At 43.1% G+C, this 26,429-nt stretch overlaps 1 protein-coding gene across 2 annotated transcripts; it reads left to right on the plus strand.

Annotated features, from left to right (window-relative positions):
• The first annotated feature begins 136 nt into the window (after window positions 1-136).
• Window positions 137-25,527, plus strand: LOC147012840 (uncharacterized). Of its 2 annotated transcripts, none has more exons than XM_085854109.1 (14): window positions 137-424; window positions 5,823-5,903; window positions 5,994-6,127; window positions 8,039-8,134; window positions 10,972-11,050; window positions 11,569-11,781; window positions 16,072-16,125; window positions 19,942-20,075; window positions 20,274-20,363; window positions 20,552-20,630; window positions 21,149-21,238; window positions 21,800-21,933; window positions 22,378-22,473; window positions 22,685-25,527. In XM_085854109.1, the coding sequence occupies exons 2-14, from the start codon at window positions 5,861-5,863 to the stop codon at window positions 22,745-22,747; spliced, it is 1,305 nt and encodes a 434-aa protein (XP_085710235.1). In that variant the 5' UTR covers window positions 137-424; window positions 5,823-5,860; the 3' UTR covers window positions 22,748-25,527. The 2 variants fall into 2 exon arrangements, with proteins under 2 accessions (XP_085710235.1, XP_085710234.1); XM_085854108.1 differs by lacking the exon at window positions 137-424 and adding an exon at window positions 5,542-5,674.
• Window positions 25,528-26,429: the final 902 nt, after the last annotated feature.

Here is a 26,429-nt window from a genome sequence, read left to right on the forward strand (position 1 = left end):
TTCAGTACATACTCGTCAGAGCACACGAGCTTTAAAAAAAATAAAGTGCTGGTTTGTAAATTCACCAACCTTTCAACGGACAAACTGCCGCCCTGGCGCAGCGGAGATTCTGCAGGGACGTCAATACTTCCGGGTGGCCGTGTGACGTCATCGCGTAACAAACCTAAATATTATAGTGCTGAAGACTCACCTCAGCGCTTTGTGTCCTCGAGTTGGACGAAGTCCAGTCGTCGGACGTGCCACGTGGAGTCCACGTTACAGTGGAAAATGGACTCATCTTACACTCAGAAGCGAACATCGATTCGGCCTCGGCCAAGCTCCTGAAACGCACTCAAAACGCCATTTTTGTTACAACATTCTATCCCTTGAAGATGTCTTCTCCATGGCTCGATGTTTTCAATGAAACGAGACGCCATGTGATGATGTGAGCAAATTTTATTTTATTTTTTTAATGTAGACAGTCGAGGCTCGAAGAAGAGATATAGTGTAGTAGATCGTAGAAAAATCGTGCAAATGATGATACAAGCATCAAATTTGGCATTTCTGTTCTGCAGGGCTTTCTGATCAAATCTGCCCCATTGGTCATTTGAAAATCCAAATTTTGAAAAATTTGAAAAAAACAAAAAACTCCAAAAAAATTGGAAGTCACAGCTGGCTGAAATTCTTGAAGCGCAAGTGAACATCCCAGACAGAGAACAAAGGGGAGATGCAGTCATCATTGATGGTTCAGCACTTATCAATGCCCTACCTCCACACACTTCAAAGATATTTGATGACTATGCTAAAGAAGACATCATCCCGAAGGTGGAATCCTCTGGTGCCAGGTACGAGAGGGTGGACGTAGTGTTTGATGTGTACAAGAAGTCAAGTCTGAAGTCCGAGGCAAGGTCGAAAAGGGGGCAAGGAATCAGAAGAAGAGTGACAGGAACCAGTAAGACCCCAAGTAACCAGAGAAGCTTTCTTCGAGATGACAGCAACAAGACTGAGCTGTTTCACTTCCTTGCGGAAAAGATGTGTGAAGCACAGACGACAAGCACAGTCATTGTCACAAAAGGAGAAGATGCCATTAGCAACACAAGGAAGTCACTGGATGCTGTGTCTCCATGTTGTCATGAAGAAGCTGACACTCGAATATTTGTACACGCCAGGGATGCAACGACGGATGGTAGCAAGTCCATTATCATTAAGGCTAATGACACGGACGTACTAGTCATAGCAATATCTGTACTGCCATCCTTACAGGAACTAGGTCTTGAGAACATGTGGATTGCCTTTGGCCAAGGAGCCAAGGAGCGATGGATTCCAGTCCATGAGGTAGTTTCTGCAAGAGGGCCTGAGAAAGCTAGAGGGATCCCATACTTGCATGCGTTCACTGAATGTGACGTCGTGTATGCCTTCCGCGGTAAAGGGAAGAAAACTGCATGGCAGACTTGGAACATCTTTGATGATGTTTCTGAAACATTCACCAATCTCAGCCAGCATCCAACATTGAATCGTGATCTTGACTTTTTTGAAGTTTTTTTTTTTTTTCAAACTTTTCAAAATTTGGATTTTCAAATGGCCAATCAGGCAGATTTGGTTAGAATCCCTTGGAGAACAAATGTGCCAAATTTGATGCTTGTATCATCATTTGCACGATTCCTCTCAAAAATTGCTGTTATCTGCCCCACTAATAGTACAAGTACACTGATTGCTTCAGGACGCGACAAGACAACTTGGGAACAGCAGAGAGAGGGAGGAAACACCAACGGCAGAGTTGAAGGCCATGACAGGGGAGGGAGACAAACGATGGCTGTGGGGAACAATGGACGGCAGGAGAGGATGCATGGGGGTGGTCAAGATGGATGGAGAAGGAAACTGTCAGGAGGGAAAACTGGTTATTTGGAAGGAGGTGCGCTTGTAGGGTAGGGTTAACGGGTGTATAAAATATCATGGTTTCGGATTGGGGACGATATGAGATTTTGGTGAACAGGACGTGATTTGTAAAAATTTCTATTTGGGGGGAATAAAATTAACAGACAACATGGGGGGGGGGTTACACCCGGACCCGAGGCCCCAAGTGTGGGACTCGGGACACTTGATGGTTATTTTGCCAACGGGGGGGGGGGGGGGGGGGGAGAAATGAAGAATCATGGCGACCGACCTTCCTGAATTGAAGATTTTAGAGATTTCAGTGGTTGCCATTAAGGCAACGCCAGGCATATATACTTACATACATATACATTGTGATAGTTTTGAAAATGTACAGTACCCTGGGGGAGAAGAGTCTTCTCCATAGTATTGGACATTGGACACGCCGGAGACCCAAGGATGAGTTATTTCATTAGTCTACATGTAGGTTGACCTTTTCCCCTTCTCTAATGGTGTTTTGGGTAAGAGGTGGGGGGGGGGGACACGCATTGAGGTTCGTTTGTGTATCCTCGGTGTGATGTCTTCCCCCCACCCACCTCTTCTCCTTTCAATCTTTGTTTGAATACCCCATAGGTCTGTTCCAAACCCACTGCTCCCTCTCAATCTTCCAATACCCATCAGTGTGTTCAAAACCATCTACTCCTTTCAATCCTTCTTTCAGTATCCCATCGGTCTTACCTTCAACTCCGGAGTAGGTTGGTCATCCCTCGGTCCATCGACATGCCTCTCCATTACCACTCCATCAGTACATTATTTTATTAAGCACATTCGGTCCATTTGTGGTCATTTGTGGTCAATGAGAAAGAAGCTCACACATCCTACAAGTTTGTCTTGGGTGGAGCAGATATGAGAACAGAGTGCGGAGGAGAGAAGAAAGGAGTTCATAGTGCAGAGGAGAGGAAGAAAAAAAGCCCAGAACATGGCTTGGCTTGTGTGGAGCTGTTTGTCTAGGGTGCACAGTAGAAACGGAGCGGCATGCCATTGGCATATCTGGTACATCAGAGAGGACCTGCCTACTGGTGCTGAACACCTCAGGGATGCGGCTGCGTATCCTATGGCATCGCATCACCACTCCAATGTGCATCGTCCCCATCCTTCCCCTACTCCCCCCAATCCCAGTATATTTGGACAAGCACAGCCATGTTGGACTGTGTGAGGTTGGGGAAGGAGTCAACCCCACGCTTCATACTTTTCTTTTCTCTCAGTTTTTCTTGTCTTTTCCTCCCGGACTGAATGATGGCCACATGTCTTTTGTGTAAATAACATTTTCTAAGAATACGTGTTTTGGTTAAGTCTGCTGTTCTGTGTCTTATCCCTGTAAATACCCACTTTAATGATTGCTTGCTTTTGTGAATAAAGACCTGTAAATTAATGTGCTTTTCACAAGTGTGTGTGTGTGTGTGTGTGTGTGTGTGTGTGTGTTTGTGTGTGTGAGTAAATAAATAGACTGTTGGTTGTTCTTTCAAATCTTTCTCAGTTGTCCTTTCCTCCATTGGTCCGACACAGTGTACAGGTATAGATAGATGGGAAGTTGTACCCCATGCGATTTGCTCTCGTTAACCAGTGTATACTCAACTGTATCACTTGGCAGTGACCCGAGTGTGGGCTGAAGGCATGGAACTCAGTTAGCTTTGTCACCTTTTCAGGTAAATGGAGTTTGATGGATAACCCTGTTAGAATTGACTAGGTTAATTGATGTTCATGTTTGCTTAGCAACCCACCAGACCACGGAGTTATCCACGGCTGGTACCCTCAGGGCCAGATGTTTGGAAGGAGCCTGGGGGCTTCCTCTTGTGGCGAACTTCGAACCCCAGGCCGTAACATTTGGTGTCGTGGAGTGGGATCGTTAGAACCCCTGACTACGTAACATCGGGAGTCAGGATTGTGAAAATTTGAAATTGTGACGGAGTGTGATTATGGTGCAAATTTTAGTTAAAAGTAATTGTGCAACGATGTCAGACCAAGGCAAGCAGATCATCCAGGTGGGTTTTGATGAAGATGATGATATAGAGGAGGAGCCTATGGTCCAGGAAACAGTATATGACAATGAGGGAGAGGGTGCAATAGGGGCACCATGGAAATGCCAAAATAGCTCGAATACCCCTACCCCCATTCCCTGGAAAACATGGCACAGGATATAGTGGATTGGCATCACCATCACAGTCCGGCAACGATCAGATGATGTTATTCATGAGACAGATGATGACAAAGATGTAGTTAGGTCTGGAAGCATTGGGAAGCAAAATGGAGATAGAACAGGCAGAAGCCAAGGCTGACATGGATGCATACGATGGGGAAAAATATGGACGAGGGATTGGCAGAGGTGAAGGCAATGGGTGATGATATGGCATTGAAATTCCAAGCTGTATGGGATGAGGTGAATGGAGTAAGGGGGTGTGCGGGCGGGTTCCGGGAAGAGATGAAGGCGGGTCAGGTCAAAAGGACAGATAAAATAAATAAAACACAGATGGAGATAAAAGGACTTAATTAAGGAAGGGCAGAAACAACTAAGAATAGAAATAGGAGGTAATACAGAGGTGATAAAAGAATTGAAAAAGGCCCAGAAAGAAACCAAGGGGGAACTGATAGCAATCAAGAAGGAATGTAAGGTGAGACACGACAAGGTGACCCAGAAAATAGAGTTGATGGGACAAACGACAGAGACAAAAGAGCGGGAGATGAACGAACAAATGAAGATCAAAGAACGACAGATAAAGGAACATATAGTGACGAGGGAACAGAAAATGAAAGAGTATGGAAGACACGAAAGTAATTCGAGAAGAGGAACTTCAGGGAGCCAAGCAGGAGATCAGAAAGACAAGACACGAGATGAATAAAGTGAAGGAAGAGTGAGTGGAGATGGTGGAAGGGGTTAAGGAAATTAAATCAGAATTGATGGAATGTGTTGAAACAAGGCTTAAAGATCAAGATTACACATTGCAAGTACAGGTGGAGAGGATAAAGGACCTTGAGGTGAACAAGGATGAGCTGAGTCTGATCAAGGTAAGACGGTGTGAGCCGACATGGATGCATGTCAAGCTTGGGGGGAATAAAGGACCCGGGGTTTCTTAGAGTGATGAGAGGCATGGAGTATGTGTGCCAAGTGTGCAGAGAGTGTGTGACGAAGTGCATACCAGGAGTGAGTGGCTACATATATATATATATATATATATATATATATATATATATATATATATATATATATATATATATATATATATATATATATATATATATATATATATATATATGTGCAGTGATTGATGTTCATAGAAAAGCTGAACGACATTGGGGTGAGAGACCAGCAGTTCAGCAATGACGAGAAGGGAACATGCATACAAAGGAAGGGAATCAGGCAAATAACAGACAAACAAGCAACATAAGTTAGGACATACTGGATGGACAGGAATGTCAAATGTTCAGTCGTCCCTTTCTGTATCCTTTAAAATAATTATCATCCTGAGCTGTTTTGTTGCTTCATGAAGCTTGGCCTCGTATAAAACGCACACACATTTAGCTATCACGAGGTATTTTAAATACTGGACCTTGCCACATCTGTTTTGGCCATTGTGCTCCACAGTCCTGAACCCTTAACCCCACTGTTAATGATCATAGATCTAATCAAAGACAAATAACAGCAGCAAAATATATTGTGAGCTGCAACATCCCTGGAGGAAGAACACTGAGTGAAGTGTCCTGTACAAGGCAGTTATGGGAATCCTTTACTTTGTGCTTCTACTGGGTTCCACAGTGTGTTGTTTGGGTGAGAGAGGGACATCGAGCTCTCTTTTTTCACCCTTGGATTATCATGAAGACAAATATCATTGAATCAAAGAACTTCAGTTTACCTGGTTCTGTGCTAGTCAACCTAACTCGTGGCTTTATTATTTTGCCATTCCTTTCCCTTTTAGGCCTGACTCAGCATGACGTCGACACACCTGTGCAATCCATGCAGTTTGACGGGTGGAACTTCACCTACCCGAGTGATACTGGTAAGTCAAACAGCTTGGACAATTGTTTGGCAACGATGAGATTCACAAAAAGGGGAGTCGTTATTAATGGTCGTGTGCGTGTTTTATCAGAAATTATCCATCTTCGAAGTGGTCTCAAACTTCATGCTTCAGCCCTAAGCTATGGTGTTCTTCATCGGGAGATTGTCGCCATGCCCCATCACCTGATCTTCTGCTACACAGCAATACAACCTGCTATCATGGAGGTTCTCATCACAATCCACCAGAAATACATTTCACTTGTTGATAGAATCATGGTTCTGGCCTGATAATTCCACTGGGCAACACAAAAAAAACTTTTCGTCTGCTACTAAGGGGAATCAATGCAGGTGTTATTGGCTAAATCTGGGCCACTGATTTCAAATCTGTAGTCAGAACTTAGCCAGTACGTCAGGTTTTCAAAATATGCGTATGTATTAATGATGCCCAACATGCTCGAGATGAGATACTATATTATTGTGGATCGCCGCATTGTACATCCAATATCAGTGCTTACTAATTACTTTAGTGTGTAGTATACAAACTAAGAACATAAAGAAGTTGCAGAAAATGAAGTTAATAAAACATTAGAACATGGTAATATTAGGAAAGGTGTAAACTTGAAATGGAAATCTGCCCCCATTGTGAGTGATCAGGAAACAACACTTCAACTTTACACTCTTCCTTTCAATATAATCAGCATAGGCAATGTTCAGACGTGTTCAGAAGTGTGTGAGACACTTGCTCTTGCGCTTCTATGTTGAATTGGTCTCCCGTTGTAGGAACCAGCAGTAATCACCCATCACGTTTGGGTTGAACCGGCCTTGATACCGAGTTTCCATAATCAAAACTTTGTGGTGGAACCTTTCGCCATGCTCATCGCTTCCCTTACCCAGATTAGGTGGGAAGAAATCAGGACGAGAATGCAAGAAGTGAATTTTAAGAGACATCCTACAGCCCATTCGCTGATAAATCATTAGCAAGTTGTCCACTAATTCTGCATACTGTTCAGCTCTATGGTTCCCAAGAAAGTTCTGCACAACCAACACAAATGCTTCCCATGTTGCAAACTCAGGTGGGTTCAGTTTATTTTTGAACTCGGGATCTGCGGCCCAATGAAAATGCCTGTTTTGAGTTTGGCATCAGTTTTCTCTGCGCCAAACTTCTCTCTGACATATTGGAAGCCATTAACGTCGGGATCCAACGCCTTTACAAAGTTTTTCATAAGAGTTGGGGAAATCTTCCCCAGCTCGGTTAGTTAAAAATTGTAATGCCGAGTGGAAATTTTTTACTTAAAAATTCATAGCTTGGTCAGTTTTCATCCATTTTTAATCATTTCAAGTGCATTCTAAAGCTCTTTTTAGGAGAAATAATATTCTATAACAGTTGGATTGCTATAATTGAAACAAGAAATACATAAAACAATATTTATGATCACTCAAAATCACCCACCAGGGCAAGCTACTGGAATAGGACCATACGTATAACTCAAAATCCTGACGTGCTGAGAAAATTTTGACTTCGGATTCAGAATCAGCAAACTGGGTTTAGTCTAGGGCACATGTTTCTATCCCAGTAGCAAAATCTTTGTTTTCCACTGAATCGATTCACCTTCATTTAATTCTGTTCAGGAATCCTTTGATAATGCAATCGATGGACTATCTTTCCTTTAACCTTGTGACATACAGCTTTATCTTGAATAGCATTGTGAATTCCAAATGTGCAATCACGTGACAAATGACACACTGAGGAGCCGAAAAATGTCCCGTTCACAAAATGGCGGATTTTAACCCTTACCACTCACATCTCCCCAAACATTGCCATTTTCCTTATTCATCGAAACATCCCCATTATCCTTTAACCCCTCCCCCGCATTTTCTACCCGCACCACCTCTTCTATTTTGATATATATATATATATATATATATATATATATATATATATATATATATATATATATATATATATATATACACTGTATATATATATATATATATATATATATATATATATATATATATATATATATATATATATATATATCTTTTCTACCTTTCAAATGTGCCGACAGTCCCTTGAGATAATTACCCAATTGGCACAAAATCTTTTTGGGTTCTGTTTGGGTTATATATGCCTAGGTTGATGTGGACACTGAAGACTACTGGGAGCTGAAACTTCCTACATCGAAGAATGAGAATTGCCTTTCGTTCCGTCTTCCACTAGTGAGAGATTACGTAAGTCAACTCTTGAATTGTAAAACTACTGCATTATGAAGCTGGTTGTGTTATCTGGTGCATATGATAACTATACGTGTAATCTATAATAATAAATGTCAGTGTGTGTGTGTGTGTGTGTGTGTGTGTGTGTGTGTGTGTGTGTGTGTGTGTGTGTGTGTGTCAGTGTGTCTCCTCCATAACTCTAAAACCATGAAACCTATCAGCCTGAAACTTTGTATGCATACTTAGAGAACTCCAAGGAAGTGCTTGACTGAAAATTGGGTGCCTGGGTTCATTAAAACACTCCCTTTTGAAGATAATTAATGTCCTTATTTAATTATATCCTTCATCAAGGCATCATCCTTGATGGTCACCTTGCTATCCCTCGCTGGGGTCTCAATTCGCCAATTTTTGTTCTGCTCAACAATGCCTTGACTTGAGAAATGGCCGCCATGATTTCTTAATGATAACGTTTTGGTTTTTTAATACCGTCCTCACTCATGTTATCGAATGCCTGTTCATCATAGCTACGAATCGCTGGATAGCTTGCAATGCTTATAGACACCTGGAGACGCCAGCATTCGTGGTTTTAAATCATTTCCATACATGCGATAACCTTGAGAATCTCTTAACCTCAGCTAACTTTCAAAATTTAAACTTCTTCATTGACCTCGGCAGCAGTTCCGACTTAAAAAAGTGTTCATTTGTCCAATTTGGATATTGTTTGACATTATGGGAGGTGTTTAATATGACCGATTGGCTATCGCTAATCACTTTCCAAGCCTGCCGTTCCTTATCAACGGATGGATGGATGGATGGTTGGAAGGGATGGATAGAAGGGATCTAAAGAAGGGATAGATGAGTGACACTTCTTTGGCACTCCAGGAATCTTCTCCAGGCAGTGTGTGACCCCCTCGGAGAGATCTAGTTCCAGTGTCGATGGATGGATGGATGGATGGATGGATGGATGGACCAAACCAATGTTTGTAAGCCATGGCGAGAGAGTAGATGGCAGTTTAAATGGCTATCAAATCACAGCTGTTGTCGTTTTTGAAAATAATATTACAAATTGGCATTCAAGACAATGTTAGGTGATAATGTAAATTAAGTACATATATAAATGTGTATTTCATTGTCTCAGTTAAATCTGACAAAAGTTTAAAATATAACCTTCACCTTGGAGCAGTCATACTGACCACTACCTGGAGATATTCAGACACACCCCGTGGTGGAGTACTTTAGAGGTTACTAGACGATCCATGAACCCGTTGGGTTCCCGTTGTGACAGCAGTTGATGAAAAAATCATTTCAAGAAAGAAAAAAAGATAGCTCCGGCAAACTATACCGCTGAGGTTGTTTGCATTGATCAAATACTCCCGAAGAGTACTTGACTGAATCGGGAATTGATTTTTAAATAATTTTTCGTTGCTCGATTTGAACGAAACTTGATACTGCACACCACAGGAGAATGGTAAGTAAGGTGGCACAAAAATTTTTGTGCTATCGTGTACTGTTTTGGCTGTATTTCAGGAACATACATACATGCATACATACATACATATATACAAGATGAGAGTTTTAGTAATATATAGATTAAGGGAGAGTTGTTTCCAAAACCCAAGCTCATTGCAGATGCTCCAGGGAATGTAATGGCAGACGAAGGAAGAGCAGGTGGGAACTCATTCATTTATTCATCATTCATTCCATACACCTGGTGTTCACTCTATGAGATTGGAGTATCGTGTGTTCATGAATAATTGTGGAACATGCTGTGAATCCACTTTCCATCCATACACCCCTTCCATCCATCCCTTCCCTCCCTCTCATTCCTCCATCCTTCATCCATCCATCCATCCTTCCCTCCATCCACACATCTCTTCTCCCATTTCGTCCTTTGTCCTCGTCCTGCCCCCACCCCTCCTTCCTCCCTCTCTTCCCTCTCTCACCCTTCTTCCAACTTTCATGAAGTGATAAACAATGGGTGGTTATGACAAGTTCCCATCGGTGGTGGTATTGTGGTGTTTGTGTTGTGTTTTGAGCCCGGAATGATGGGGAGTGTGCGGATTGGGTGTATGAGCACTTTTTTGATGGTTGGAGCTGCTGCTGGGTTTGATTGCACAGTTTGAATTTTGGGATTCGGCTCGGGTTGAGAGATTCTGGGGATTATCACATTTTGGTTGTAAAAAGTGTGCTGAAATTAAATAAAGGCACGAAACACTGGTGTTTCCAGGTGTTTATAAGCATTGCAACTTGGGTGGGCTCTCGGGTCTCTTGGCGTGAGCTGGATTTTAGGGTTTGGATTGTGGGGTTTGCTTGGCAGTGGATATGGCTACTGGAGGGATGTTTGTTTTTCCGGTTCGCGCATTCTTTGGCACTCCAGGCATCTCCGGGCAGTGTGTGACGCCCTCGCTCCCACCCCCTCCTCACACCACATACCTTGCGGAGTGTATTGCAACATGTGGTGAAGCATTGCTCTCCCCTCCTTCCTTGCTCTTCCCTCCTTGCTGCCCCCCTTTCCTTGCCCCCCCCTCTTCACTCCTCCTTCTCTCCCTCTTCTCTCTCAAACTTGCTCCCTCCCTTCTTCTCTCTCCGTCCCCTCCCTCCCCCAACTCCTCCCCCATCTCTTCACTCCCCCATCCCTCCTCTCTCCCCCTCTCTACCCACTCCACCTCTTCACTCTCACCTCCCTCCTCTCTTTCTCTCTCCCCCCCCTCCTAATATTCTCATCGGTAAAGTGATGGGTTTTATTTGCTCGTGTACCATAAATTAATCACATTGATAGTCTTTTTTGATGGTTTTACTGATATAACCATTTTGAACAATTGTTGGTTCTTACCTCCCAAATCCCATGCTAGCTGGAACTGCGACTACTGTGGGATAACCTGGTGCTACACAAAGCCAGCTTGATACTTCCCAGCCAAACACAGTCAACAAGTAAAAAAACAAACCTGCTATTATGATGAGTAAGCTTGAAATAGTCAGGTAGGAACTAACACAATAGCTCAAATCACCTGAGAGTTTACCTTTCAAGTAGTAGCCCATTGTGTGTGGTACCCTGGTAAGTTTCAATACTCTACCTTAACTGCACCTGTGGGGATGAGCAGCACTATGTTGTGAGGACAACTAAAACGAACGATGGCTGCGAGCTACCCTTGTGGTGGCATAGGTATTCTCTAATGGTCAAGTAACATAAATAAAATCTGATGGTTTAAATTACAGCTGAGGTTGTTTCACGTTATCAATGACCTCTTAGATTATGCTTTGCCCCTGTCCGAATGACCAAGAAGGATGTAATAATTTGTGTATAAATGCAATTAGATTTTAATTTTTTTTTCAAACCATAACATTTTTTATCCATAACTGGATAATTAAATTAGGTTTTAGCCAAGTGAACAAATCTTTTACAATCAAATTTGTTACAATGTGAAAATGTCTGTAATGTCTGTCTCCAGGCCCCAACGATTCCCCCAATTGCCAGTTGAACGATATACCTTTGGGTGTGGTCGTTTGGGGTGACATCAGCCAGGTGGTGACCCCAGGAACAGCTCTTGACTACTCATGCATGTTAGGCCCAGCAGCTGTGCCGGGACTCTCAGTTACTCAACAAGCATGGTGCCGGAACGATCTCACCTGGAAGGATCTGTTTTGCGTCCAAGAAAAACAAGGTGAGCTCAACAATTGGAAACAATTTTGATAATATTAATTCAGAGTGCTGCATTTTGTGCAAATATTTGTACATTTTAGTCATTTCTCTATTTCACGGATTTTTCCTTGGTAAAGGAAGATGTTAATAATGTTATAGTTCACTTTAAAGTATTTTTGAAGTCATAAATACCACTGGATCTTGAGGGAGTTTGTGAAAACAGAAACTATTTGGTTCTTCCTATCACAAATGTTTAATTGCGTTAAAAACCTCCTCTTGGGACCAGCTTTCTTTAATGTAGACTTTTTAATGTTCCGCTGACGAAGTCGCTGGAGGCATTATGTTTACAGGTTGTCCATTCGTATGCAGAGTACCGAGACGAGGTCTACACCCCCTTTCAAAATTTTCACCTTTTGTTGCATTAAATCAGACTTTTTCCACCTTTATTTACACATTGCTACTGAACAACTTTCAAGTGAACAACAAATTCTATAAATTTCAGAAAATTTATTAAAAATACAAAACTAGAATATCTTCGTTGGATGAGTGTCCACCCTCCTGAGTTAATATTTGGTGGAAGCTCCTTTGACAGCAATTACAGCTGTGAGTCTGTTGGGAAAATTCTATACCAACTTTGCACACCTTGATTGGGCTATATTTGCCCATTCTTGTGTGAAAAACTGTTGAAGCTCAGTCAAGTTGTGTGGGGAGTGTTGATGGACAGCAATCTTCAAGTCATGTCACAGATTTTCAATTGGATTTAGGTCGGGGCTTTGACTGGGTCACTCAAGGACATTTATCATTTTGTTCCTTAGCCACTCCATTGTAGCTTTGGCTGTGTGCTTCGGATCGTTGTCATGCTGAAAAGTGAACTTACGTCCCAATTTCAGCTTTCTTGCAGAGGGCAGCAGGTTTTCCTCTCGGATTTTTCTGTAATTTGCTCCATCCATTTTCCCTTCTATCCTGCCAATTGCCCCAGTACCTGCTGATGAGAAACATCCCCATAACTTGGTGCTGCCATCACCATGCTTCACAGTAGGGATGGTGTAGTTTGGGTGATGTGCTGTGTTGTATTTGCACCAAACGTAACGTTTTGCATATAGGCCAAAAAATTCCATCTTGGTTTCGTCACACCACCAAACGTTTTGCCACATGGCTTCAGAATCTCCGGAGTGTTTTTTTCGCATACTTCAAACAAGACTTAAGGTAGGATTTTTTGAGTAATATAATGGCTTCCTTCTTGCCACCCTAAAGTACAGGTCAGACTTGTGGAATGTTTGGGATATTGTTGTAACATGCACACAATGACCAATCTTTGCCATATCTTTGGTATGTAGCTCTTTCAAAGTTGTCAATGGCCTCTCGGTAGCCTCTCTGATCAATCTCCTCCTTGCTTGGTCATCCGGTTTGGAGGGATGGTCTGATCTTGACACGGTCTTGGTGGTACCATATGCCTTCCACTTCCTAATGATTGTCTTGACTGTGCTCCAAGGGATATTCAAGGCCTTTGAAATATTTTCATACCCATCCCTTGATCTGTGCCTTTCGACTACTTTATCCCGGAGGTCCTTTGAAAGCATCCTTGGTGCTCATGGTTGAGTCTTTGCTGTGAAATACCGAGCAGAGGAAACCTACAGGATCAGCTGATTTTATTCTTAGATAATCAGAATCACTTGAATTTAACACAGGTGGAGGCCAATTAACTTGGTGTGTCATTTTGAGGGTGATTGGTTACACCTGAGCGAATTTACAATTGCTATTACAAGGGGAGTGAACACTTATCCAACCAAGATATTCTAGTTTTGTATTTTTAGATCCTCGTGGAGGATCTCTAAGTCTTACTCACGTTGTTGTTCTTGTGGACTTTTTTGTTTCACAGCCTACAGTTTTCATCGAAACTTCCTGAAACTTGGCATATATATGTGAAAATACCCTGCGCAGACAGTAACCATCTCCGATTTTGAAAATTCCTCCAAGAAAAAAAAGTTATGACGTCAAAATATCTCCGCTAATGGAAATTGCCTAAAAATTATCTCCGAAACTAGGCAAGCTTTATGAATTCTGTTTGCGGGAATCGAACAGGGCATTAGCAGAGATGAATTACCACACATATGATACATCACTATGACGTCATATCAATTTTTATGACGTCATATCAATTTTTATGACGTCATTCCTATTTTTTGACTTTTTGTTTCACAACCCAGAGTTTTCATCGGATCTTCGTGAAACTTGCCATGTATATGCAGAAAGCCCACGCGCAGGCAGTAACCATCTCCCATTTTGGAAATTCTTCCTAGAAAAAAAAGTTGACATCATAATATCGCCGCTAATGGAAATCGTCTATACCATTATCTCCGAAACTAGGCAAGCTGTTTGAATTTTGTTTGCGGGAATCAAGCCGGGCATTAGCACAGATAATTTATCACAAACCTGATACATCACAATGACGTCATATTCGTTTTTATGACGTCATCATTAAGAGGAAGAGGATCTTAGCTCATTTGAGCTTGTTAATTAATTTTCTGATATTTGTGAAATTTGTTTTTCACTTGGAAATTGTGGGTTACGATGTGTAAATAAAGGTGAAAAAAGTCTGATTTAATGCAATTTAATTCCAGCCTATAAGGCAACAAATGGTGAAATTTTTTGAAAGGGGGTGTAGACTTTCCATAGGCACTGTACGTATGTCCGTCAATGCTAATTTTCTCTGTTTTTTTTCTGCAACCGCTTATCTGATTGACACAATTTTCACCATTGGTGCGACTACTCGTGTAGAATGTTTTAATGATAATTATGACATTGCAACTCACATAGTGTGGCAGCCATGTTGGAAAAAAGGAAAAACTTTGGACCTCTGTATCTCTGAAACCACTCCATAGAAAAAATTTAAACTTGGCACATGTGAAGTACTTCCCATGGGAAACAAGTGTGACTTTTTTGATGATGTCATAGGTGGCTTCATTGTGACACCATATTTGCTTCGAGTCATATCGGGCTAAATTGTATGCGGGGAAAACAATTGATGACATCATCCGTCACATGGTTCGGCAGCTATATATATTTTTTAAACATAAACACTTTCAAAAATCTTCTTCTCTGAAACAGCTGAACAGATCGAAGCAAAACTTTACAGGTATGATCGCCTTTCCATGAGGAACAAAAAGTTCTCCACCTATGACATCATTGGTCACATGGCTTGGTAACTATGATTTGTTTAAGAAGAAATCTTTCAAATGTTCTTTTCCAGAACGGCTTGACAGATCGAGGGAAAACCTCACCCACGTTCCCCAAGCCTTGGGGATACCAGGGTGTTCACGAATATTTTATAGGTCAGATGGTCTGGCAGCCATGTCGGATTCGAAGAGAATCTTAAAAACATTATTTCTCTTGAACCGCTTCATCAATCGAAATGAACCATTACAATTATGATCTCGTAGGCATGGGGAATATGTTTTAATTTTCAACCTGATCGGTCGCATGGTCTGGCAGCCAAAATTATTTCATATTTTGAATCTGGGTTCAGGGATTTTAATCAAACTTGGTGCAAGTATGTATAATGATGTAATAATGTGGGTGGAGGGATATCTGGTGGCGTCGCAATGTTGAAGAGTTTTTCAAATGCCCTTGTATTATATCTCTCTTTCAAAACGCTGGTAGATATTTCTGGTAGTGCTGCTCCTACATTTTCACAATACTGGGGATCACATATCCAGCCACATGATGATTGATCACCAATTCACATGATCGATATAATTTGCATGTTTATATCAAGTTGATGCCATAAAGGAAATGTATATCTTCATCGTGGAGTACACTTGGTATGCTTATGCAAATAATATTGATCATGTGATAAGTTGATGCAAAAAACTAAATGGAATCAAATAATGCAATCTATTTATCTCAAATAAAGAGAAATTTGCTTGAAATATCTTGTTGGTTCTATCTTGGCTTCACTCTTCATGGTACAAACACCCTAACATCAAATTTGCAAATCACATGACATGAACACCTGATCATCATCACCTCGATCATCATCATGTCGATCATCATCATGTCGATCACCATCATCTCGATCATCATCATCACCTCGATCATCATCATCATCATCATATCAATCATCATGATCATGTCGATCATCACCATCATGTCCATCATCATCATCATCATGTCGATCACCATCATCATGTCGATCATCATCATCATCATCATCATCATCATCATCATCATGTGGATCATCATCATCATCATGTGGATCATCATCATGATCTCGATATCTTTGGAATGGTTTCTTCCCTCGTTTCATTTGCAGATTTGAGACAAGTCATAATGAGAGATTGGGTGCTAACTTTGCAAGCAGATGTTGGTAAGTATTAATTTGTTTCTCGTTGTTTTAACCATTATTTGTGTATTCCAGAAACTTTTCTCACATCATCACAGGACTTGCGATAAAGTGATTAATGTACGACTAAATGTACAAAACATGTCAATGTATAGTTAGTGATTAAGTGAAAACTCACTTTCAGTGATGGATTCACGTTCAGCTCAAGACTAATTAAATGCCTTTATGGTAGTTTCTCCCTTCTCTGAGTCAAACCCCTCCCTACATGTGCCACAACACACAACTGATGCTCCACCACTTTTATATCACCATTCGTTTTTACCTGTTCTCTAATTTTCTTTTTTCTTTTTTACAGGATCTAATGCTCATGGTAGAGCTGCCCACCACACACACACACACACACACACACACACACACACACACACACACACACACACACACACACACACACACACACACACACACACACACACACACACACACGGACGTGCAGACAAATACACACGGCACAATACAAGACTGTGAGATGAGACAAACACGGCCACTGAGCTTGACGGAAATGCCGTCACTTCCTGCGGCACTCTGGGAACCAGCAAAGTCACAACAATGGCGTCGTTTTTTCACTGCGTGCAGCGGGACATTTCTGAAGGAGTAATTCCCTCCTCACCATGGATGCCAACTTATGGGGATTGTCTGAGCTCCTATCCTTTTAAATGTTGAACGTCAAGGAAGGAAAGCAGCACGTACAATTTTAAAAGTCTTTTGTATGATTCGGCCGCGGTTAAAACCACCGACCTTGCAGACTCGGACAAGACGGCCATCACACCACCGAGTCCGGTCATAATATTGTTTAGTTTTCATCCAGTTTTTTTTTTTTGGTGAAGTTTTCATACACTGTGCAGTGTCCATTTGTCGACTTCGATACAGACTCACTTTCGACCAATTCACACAAGTTCATGTACGGTACAAGTGTAATGGAAAACACTGGTGTATAGGTAGAACAGGCACACGGGTAGATCAACAGGTACGCAGGAAACAATGCATCGAGGTATTCAAACCGCCGTGGGAAAAGGAAGAAAAATTTGAAGTTTTGGTTAGTTCACCCTTCGTCAGAGCAAACAGGTGCTCAGTGTCTGATTCCAACCATTGATGTACGAGTGTGCTTGCCTGTGGCTTTGTTTCACGAGCTGACATCTTTTATCAGAACCCTTAAAACCCAAGAGAAACTTTGAACGTTGGAAGCAAAAAGACTTGCGCGATGAGCGTGAACTGTTCACCAGGTGGAGGGAGTTCATTTTCAGTCTCTCAGTCTTGGTGTGGACTAGTTGTCCATCGAACCGCCATCTCGTCACCTTAAACCGGTCCCTGATGGAGCAAACACTCGGTGATGGTCATAATGCTGCAGATTAGAAGTAATAGATACGGAGGTGAACCAGTGTATTAGCACACAGCGGCCTACACTTTTCATCCAACAACTATTGGTTCAATGGCAGCTTGTGGTGCAGCCGGATTAACGTGTCTCTGAGGAAAGTTTACAATGGGAAGAACCGAACTCGTTCGAGCGCATCCCTCCATCAGGCTAAACAGGTTACATTTTGTATCAACTGATAGACTGGATCTGGATCCGGACCTTAACCAAAATCAAATGGGCTTGTTTTGTTATAACCAGTCCACGATGCAACCATTGCACAGGTTTGATGGGCCGAATGGCATTCTCCTCTGTTGAGATTCCTTGTAAGGGACTCGTATTAAGAGGTACGGGAGAAGGATTTCCCTCATCCCCATTCCCCCTCCTCTCCGTACCCCCTCGTTCCCTTACCCTTCTGACCCGTACCCCGCCTCCTCTTTTCTCCTCCTCTCCATACCCTCCCCTCCCCGTAACCCCCTCTTCCCATACCCCCTCCTCCCCATACCTCATCCTCCCATACCTCTCCTCCCTGTACCTTCTTACCTTCTCCTCCCCATACCCCATACCCCTCATCCCTGTACCCCCTTCTCCCCTTACCCCTCATCCCTGAACCCCTTCTTCTGCTTACCCCTCCTCCCCATACCCCTCATCCCTGTACCCCTTCTCCCCTTACCCCCTCATCCCCGTACCCCATCCTCCCATACCCCTCATCCATGAACCCCTTCTTCCCATACCCCTCATTCCCGTACCCCATCCTCCCATACCCCTCATCCCCGAACCTCCTTGTCCCCATACCCCTCATCCCCGTACCTCCTTGGCCCCATACCCCCTCATCCCCGTACCTCCTTGTCCCCTTGCCGCATTCTCCCATACCCCTCATCCCCGTACCTCCTTGTCCCCATACCCCTCATCCCCGTACCTCCTTGGCCCCATACCCCCTCATCCCCGTACCTCCTTGTCCCCTTACCGCATCCTCCCCTTACCCCTCATCCCCGTACCTCCTTGTCCCCTTACCGCATCCTCCCATACCCCTCATCCCCAACCTCCTTGTCCCCATACCCCTCATCCCCGTACCTCCTTGTCCCCTTACCCCCTCATCCCTGTACCCCATCCTCCCCTTACCCCTCATCCCCATACCTCCTTGTCCCCTTACAGCATCCTCCCATACCCCTCATCCCCGTACCTCCTTGTCCCCATACCCCTCATCCCCGTACCTCCTTGTCCCCATACCCCCTCATCCCCGTACCTCCTTGGCCCCATACCCCCTCATCCCTGTACCTCCTTGTCCCCTTACCGCATCCTCCCCTTACCCCTCATCCCCGTACCTCCTTGTCCCCTTACCGCATCCTCCCATACCCCTCATCCCCAACCTCCTTGTCCCCATACCCCTCATCCCCGTACGTCCTTGTCCCCTTACCCCCTCATCCCTGTACCCCATCCTCCCCTTACCCCTCATCCCCAACCTCCTTGTCCCCATACCCCTCATCCTCGTACCTCCTTGTCCCCTTACCCCCTCATCCCTGTACCCCATCCTCCCCTTACCCCTCATCCCCAACCTCCTTGTCCCCATACCCCTCATCCCCGTACCTCCTTGTCCCCTTACCCCCTCATCCCTGTACCCCATCCTCCCCTTACCCCTCATCCCCGTACCTCCTTGTCCCCATACCCCCTCATCCCGTACCTCCTTGTCCCCATACCCCCTCATCCCCGTACCTCCTTGTCCCCATACCCCCTCATCCCCGTACCTCCTTGTCCCCATACCCCTTCATCCCCGTACCCCATCCTCCCATACCCCTCATCCCTGAACCCCTTCTTCCCATACCCCTCATTCCCGTACCCCATCCTCCCATACCCCTCATCCCCGTACCTCCTTGGCCCCATACCCCCTCATCCCCGTACCTCCTTGTCCCCTTACCGCAGCCTCCCCTTACCCCTCATCCCCATACCTCCTTGTCCCTTTACCGCATCCTCCCATACCCCTCATCCCCGTACCTCCTTGTCCCCATACCTCCTCATCCCCGTACCTCCTTGTCCCCTTAACCCCTCATCCCTGTACCCCATCCTCCCCTTACCCCCTCATCCCCCGACCATGCGATCAACCTCCGGCTCTATGGATCCCCATTTGTTCTCTCCTTGGATTCCCTCACTACCTTTGCGACTGCTGTGAAAACATCCCTACTTCATAAACCCTTCCCTCATGTATAACATATTATTGAATAGTCGTGTCCAGTTTTTCGATGTGTTCATGTGTTCATCTTCATTATTAATATCATTCACCTGTATTCCTTCATGAACAGTGAAGATTCACAAAATATCTTTGTTTTGCTCAAAACGTTTAACATTGAACAATTTTTAAAATTAAAATTCAGTTCAAAATTAATTCTCATTTACTTCTCCCCATCTGCTCGTCTTTCCCCACCTGTCCCCGACAGACATCACGACTACCATGAAGGGGTTGAGGATAAAGGCGAACACCGTGCAGGAAGCCACCCTCACTTGGAACCGCACGGAGGAACCAGGAGAGCTGGTCCTTTGCTTTGCAGACACGACATACGCACACATACAGGTGATCAAATCAAAATGCACCTGTGATTGAGCAAAACGTTCACCGACTGAACGACGACACAAAGAAACCTTTGCAAACACCACCACTGATAGACCTCAAGGTGTGCCCGAAAACCAGGTTCTTCCATGCACCTGCTGCATGGGAATCCAAGGGCACGTGCACTCATGTGAACCTTGTGACTTCACCGGTGGTTTTCAGGTGCAGGTGGGTGGTCAGGAGATGATGGAGGTGGAACGGCATGATGGAGTCTGGGCCTGCAAGGAGCTTCCAAGAGCAAGGGACGAGAGCGTGAGGAGCACGAGCTTGATGCATGCACCGATACAAGCAGTACCTTAGCTAGTTAGGAAGATAAGTTCCTTTTCATGATTAGAACTGTAACAATAGTTTTAAAATGTGGTTAAAACAAAACAAAAACAGATTAGTAAGGAAAGAAAAGGCTTACAAACAACATGTTTGCCTCTTCATTGTTATTGCAGCTTCAACTGAAGCTCGTGTTCCATAATCTCATCTTGAACATCACACAAAAGGATCCATCGCAATCTCCCAGCAGCGCAGGTAAATAATTATTATCAGCCTTTCCATCATCAGGAGCCATGGTACCGCCAATGGATGAGAATGATCCTTGGGGTCATCTATTTATTACGTATGTATGGCAGCAGAGGGGGGATGGGGAAGAAGAGATAAATTGAGAAAAGGAATAGAAGAGAGAAGGACAAGCTTTCGGAGATGTGGGAGGAGGAGGAGGAAGAAGAGGGAAGACGTTTGGGAGGGGGCAGTGTTATGTCCTTCAGCTGTGCATGTAATGAATAGGTAGATCAATTTTCTTAAATGTTGAAGCCACAACATCATTGGACCTCGTTTCGTTGTTGCATTCATTTCTTCAATGCCACTCAACCCATCTTTCTCTGTTAATTTGTTTTTATAAACACCCTTCAGAGTTCAGAGCAACACCCAGGACAGCACACGGTCAGATTTGGACTCCCCAGGAACTTTATGAGCACCCATTAACAGACGAACACGAGTATAAACGAACACAAATACTGTACATGGATGTTGTGTGTGCAAATCACCAGATATGTTGACCGAAGCATTCAAGATAAAGTACACAGAGACTTTGAAGATGAACTTCTCTGGCTGGGAGTTGTTGTACCCATCCCAAACATGTAAGTACAGCACTGCAAGACTAAGACCATGGTCCAAAATGGGTATAAACAGTATAAATGGTATTCAACTGATAGGATAGCTCACTGGTAGAACATTCACCTCTGATTTGTCATCATGGAATAGCATCAGACGATAAGGTGCAATCCTGGTTCTTTGCAGGAAAGCCATCACACCACGAGAAGGGACTACCAAACTGGACGTCTAGTTTTCCAGATACGGACTGACCCACTTATTGTCCTGAAAGTTGACCTGATCCATTTGGAAAATATTTGTGCGTTGGACCCTCGGCGAATGGTCATTCATGACCTGACTGCTACTGAGGAGGCAAAGGCAAACCACATGTAGTGTATTCCTAGTCATGATCAGACCGCTTGAGCAACATGCTCTTCCAGTAAAGAGGATAGTACATTGTGGATAGGATTAGTTATTCTATAATATTAGCTCAGATTGTGACCCGAAGTGTTGATTGAAATTTCAACCCCATTATTTGTCATACCACAAGTGTAAGATAATGATCTGATATGTCAGTTTGGAAACATAACCTTTGTTTGTTTTTCTAGTCCTCAGGCAATTGCGTCAAGGCCTAAAAATGACTGCGACTTCTCCACAACATGTCAAACTGCGTCGAAGTGATCTACACAGCATGGACTGTGTGGTGTGGTGTTATACATCTCATAAGAAAGGCCTTCTAAAGGTTCGTGTCGAGGATAAAGTGCCATCTTGGTGAGCAAAGTCTGAGATTATACCATGTTGCACAAATTGCTCAAGATATGCACAAGAAAAGGTGATCTTGACAATACCGGAATTATCTTGTGGCCCACAACGAACATACGTTGGCCGACGCATCCCAACCCACGCTCTCCTCTCCCTCTTGAATCCCTTAATCACCCCTTTTCCAAAGGGCATTCCTCTACCTCTTCCCAGGCCCACTGTAAACCCTCTCTCCTCCCTGGAGAGGTGTATCATGAACCGGGCACAGTCTGAAAGTCCCTGTTCAAGGTCACTTGGTGACAACCATTTGACCTACGAGCCTTGTCCGTAGATTATGTTTTATTGGTTAGTGGTGCCTGCGGCTATGCCACATAGTCTGAACACCATCAAAACACCAAATATTTACAACTGGGAATGAATGTTTCAGGTCCTGCAAGAAGGTGAGCTGCTGAAGAATATCACCTTATTCAAATCGAGGGAGCCCACATGTGACACATTCCATGTTCGCACACCTGGTGGAGAGGTAGGACACCTTTATATTGTGTGTCCTGCATTACACTTCTAACACTTGACGAGCCTAATGATAACTGCATTTTAGAGACAGAAATGGAAATGGACAGACAAAGAAAATGTTGTCATCCTTAGATTAAGAATGCCAGTAATATGAAACCAGTGTCACAACTCACAATCAATCACCTTCCAAGGGTTAATGTTCCCTGATTTTTCTTCTTTAGGTGGTACTGTGGGTGGCCTTCCAAGAGGTAACCATCACAAGTCTATCTGTGATCAAGAACTAGACTGCGGAGAGTGATTGTAACATTACTGCCTTGCATTTCAATCTTTTCAATCTTATTTTCATATTCCTCCTGCAGTATCTCATCATATTATCTTATGATTGCCGAACTCATGTTTCAGGTTTCCTCTGTACCCATGAACACATTCACTCGGTGTCATCCCAACCTTTTCTATTATCACATCCAGTTTGTTTGGAATAACCTTTTCCTACTTCCTCAGAAATAGTGGTTTTCCAAGGTTCATTTCTAAGGATATTACATTATGAAAAAACTATTAGAGCTCCATTCGGTGTTTAAAATGAAAAATGTTAAGGTTCAAAATTTGGGAATGACTACATGTGATGAATATTGAGTTTTTCACGTTACATTCTTGAGTGAAAAAATAAAAAATACACCGCACCATAAACTGGTCAAATTAAATGGAGTAAATTGTAAGGGTACTGAGGAGGTGATAACCATTGATTCCAGGGTAGAGGAGGTGGTACACCATTAATTTAAGGGTACAGAGGAGGTGGTACACCATTGATTTGAGGGTACAGAGGAGGTGGTACACCATTAATTTAAGGGTACAGAGGAGGTGGTACACCATTGATTTGAAGGTACAGAGAAGGTGCTACACCATTTATTTCAGGGTGTGGAGGAGGCAGTGTTTGATTGATTTCAGAGTGTAGACAAGGCAGCCTTTGATTGATTTCAGGGTGTAGACAAGGCAGTGTTTGATTGATTTCAGAGTGTAGACAAGGCAGCGTTTGATTGATTTCAGGATGTAGACGAGGCAGCATTTGATTGATTTCAGGGTGTAGACAAGGCAGCGTTTGATTGATTTCAGAGTGTAGACAAGGCAGTGTTTGATTGTGTTCAGGGTGTAGACGAGGCAGCATTTGATTGTTTCAGGGTGTAGACAAGGCAGCGTTTGATTGATTTCAGAGTGTAGACAAGGCAGTGTTTGATTGTGTTCAGGGTGTAGACGAGACAGCATTTGATTGATATCAGGGTGTAGACGAGGCAGCGTTTGATTGATTTCATGGTGTAGACGAGGCAGTGTTTGATTGATTTCAGGGTGTAGACGAGGAAGTGTTTGATTGATTTCAGGGTGTAGACGAGGCAGTGTTTGATTGATTTCAGGGTGTAGATGAGTCATTGTTTGATTGGTTTCAGGGTGTAGATGAGGCAGTTTGATTGATTTCAGAGTGTAGACGAGGCAGTGTTTGATTGATTTCAGGGTGTGGAGGAGGCAGCGTTTGATTGTGTTCAGGGTGTAGACGAGGCAGCGTTTGATTGATGTCAGGGTGTCGATGAGGCAGTGTTTGATTGATTTCAGGGTGTAGACAAGGCAGCGTTTGATTGATTTCAGGGTGGAGATGAAGCAGTGTTTGATTGATTTCAGGGTGTAGACGAGGCAGCGTTTGATTGTGTTCAGGGTGTAGATGAGGCAGCGTTTGATTGATTTCAGGGTGGAGATGAAGCAGTGTTTGATTGATTTCAGGGTGTGGAGGAGGCAGTGTTTGATTGATTTCAGGGTGTGGAGGAGGCAGCATTTGATTGTGTTCAGGTTGTAGACGAGGCAGCGTTTTATTGATTTCAGAGTGTAGATGAGGCAGCGTTTGATTGATTTCAGGGTGTAGACAAGGCAGCGTTTGATTGATTTCAGGGTGGAGATGAAGCAGTGTTTGATTGATTACAGGGTGTAGACGAGGCAGCATTTGATTGTGTTCAGGGTGTAGACGAGGCAGCGTTTGATTGATGTCAGGGTGTAGATGAGGCAGTGTTTGATTGATTTTAGGGTGTAGATGAGTCATTGTTTGATTGGTTTCAGGGTGTAGATGAGGCAGTGTTTGATTGATTTCAGAGTGTAGACAAGGCAGTGTTTGATTGATTTCAGGGTGGAGATGAAGCAGTGTTTGATTTCAGGGTGGAGATGCAGCAGTGTTTGATTGATTTCAGGGTGTAGACGAGGCAGCGTTTGATTGTGTTCAGGGTGTAGACGAGGCAGCGTTTGATTGATGTCAGGGTGTCGATGAGGCAGTGTTTGATTGATTTCAGGGTGTAGACAAGGCAGCGTTTGATTGATTTCAGGGTGGAGATGAAGCAGTGTTTGATTGATTTCAGGGTGTGGACGAGGCAGCGTTTGATTGTGTTCAGGGTGTAGACGAGGCAGCGTTTGATTGATTTCAGGGTGGAGATGAAGCAGTGTTTGATTGATTTCAGGGTGTAGACGAGGCAGCGTTTGATTGATGTCAGGGTGTAGATGAGGCAGTGTTTGATTGATTTCAGGGTGTAGACGAGGCAGTGGATGGGTTTTTGGGTGTAGATGAGGCAGTGTTTGATTGATTTTAGGGTGTAGACGACAGGTGTGCGATTCATTTATATATTTCTCGGACTGTGTCAGTATGAGTACATAAGTACCCTGGCAGTCTTGCTTTTTGTTCAGTTCACAGACACCGTCACAAAGTTTGAAATATAAGATGTGATCTTCTTTCTGAAGTTGGAATATTAAAATTTTCCTGTATTTTATTGGCTTATAATAATTTCATCATGTGTTATCCAAATAGAAAAGTACACATACTTGACTCTTCTACTTCACATCAAACGAAAAATCTGTGAAATATTCTTTCAATGAAATACTTTGTGGAAACACTTTCTTTTTTGTTTTCCGCACTTGACAAAAGTTGACTCTCAGTGAATTCGGCTTTGTTGTAAAACTTCATTTTTGAACGTCTTCTGGAATAAAATAAAACAAACTTTAAAACGCTGTCTCTCAAAATAAAAATCACTTTTATTGGCCCACGTGCTTGTCTTACATACAACACCACTTTATTTAAATATATTTTGTGAATGGTGAAACTTTTAAACTTAAAACAATTACAGTTTGAAGTACATTTTTTTTGCAGTACAGTACAAATACAGAACATCACAAATACAGAACACCACAAATACAGAACACCACAAATACAGAACACCACAAATACAGAACACCACAAATACAGAACACCACAAATACAGAACACCACAAATACAGAACATCACAAATACAGAACATCACAAATACAGAACACCACAAATACAGAACACCACAAATACAGAACACCACAAATACAGAACACCACAAATACAGAACACCACAAATACAGAACACCACAAATACAGAACAACACAAATAGAGAGTACGACAGATACAGAACGTCACAAATACAGAACATCACAAATACAGAACACCACAAATACAGAACACCACAAATACAGAACACCACAAATACAGAACATCACAAATACAGAACACCACAAATACAGAACACCACAAATACAGAACATCACAAATACAGAACACCACAAATGAACTTGACAATTTTCATGAGGGAATGCAATATGGCGATTAAAAACTCAAACATAACTCATAACATATCAAGAGGTAAATTAAACAACTGCTTCGGATATAAAACCACACTTCGACCAGGTGGTTTATGCAGGTTCTGTGTTGCGCACACACACACGCACACACACACACACACACGCACACACACACGCACACACACGCACACTATTGATTACCTACAGTATGTTACCAAAGTTGGGCAGAGGATGTGTTTTCACCCCTGTCTGTTTGTCTGTCTGTCTATGAGAAGGTATGGACGGATTCGGACAAAACTTGGTGGACAGGTTCGGTGTGTCACAAGGACTAATTGAT

This window comes from Eptatretus burgeri, chromosome 14, assembly GCF_056783735.1.
Source record: "Eptatretus burgeri isolate ZD-2024b chromosome 14, Ebu_testis_v1, whole genome shotgun sequence".
Taxonomy (NCBI): Eukaryota; Metazoa; Chordata; class Myxini; order Myxiniformes; family Myxinidae; genus Eptatretus; species Eptatretus burgeri.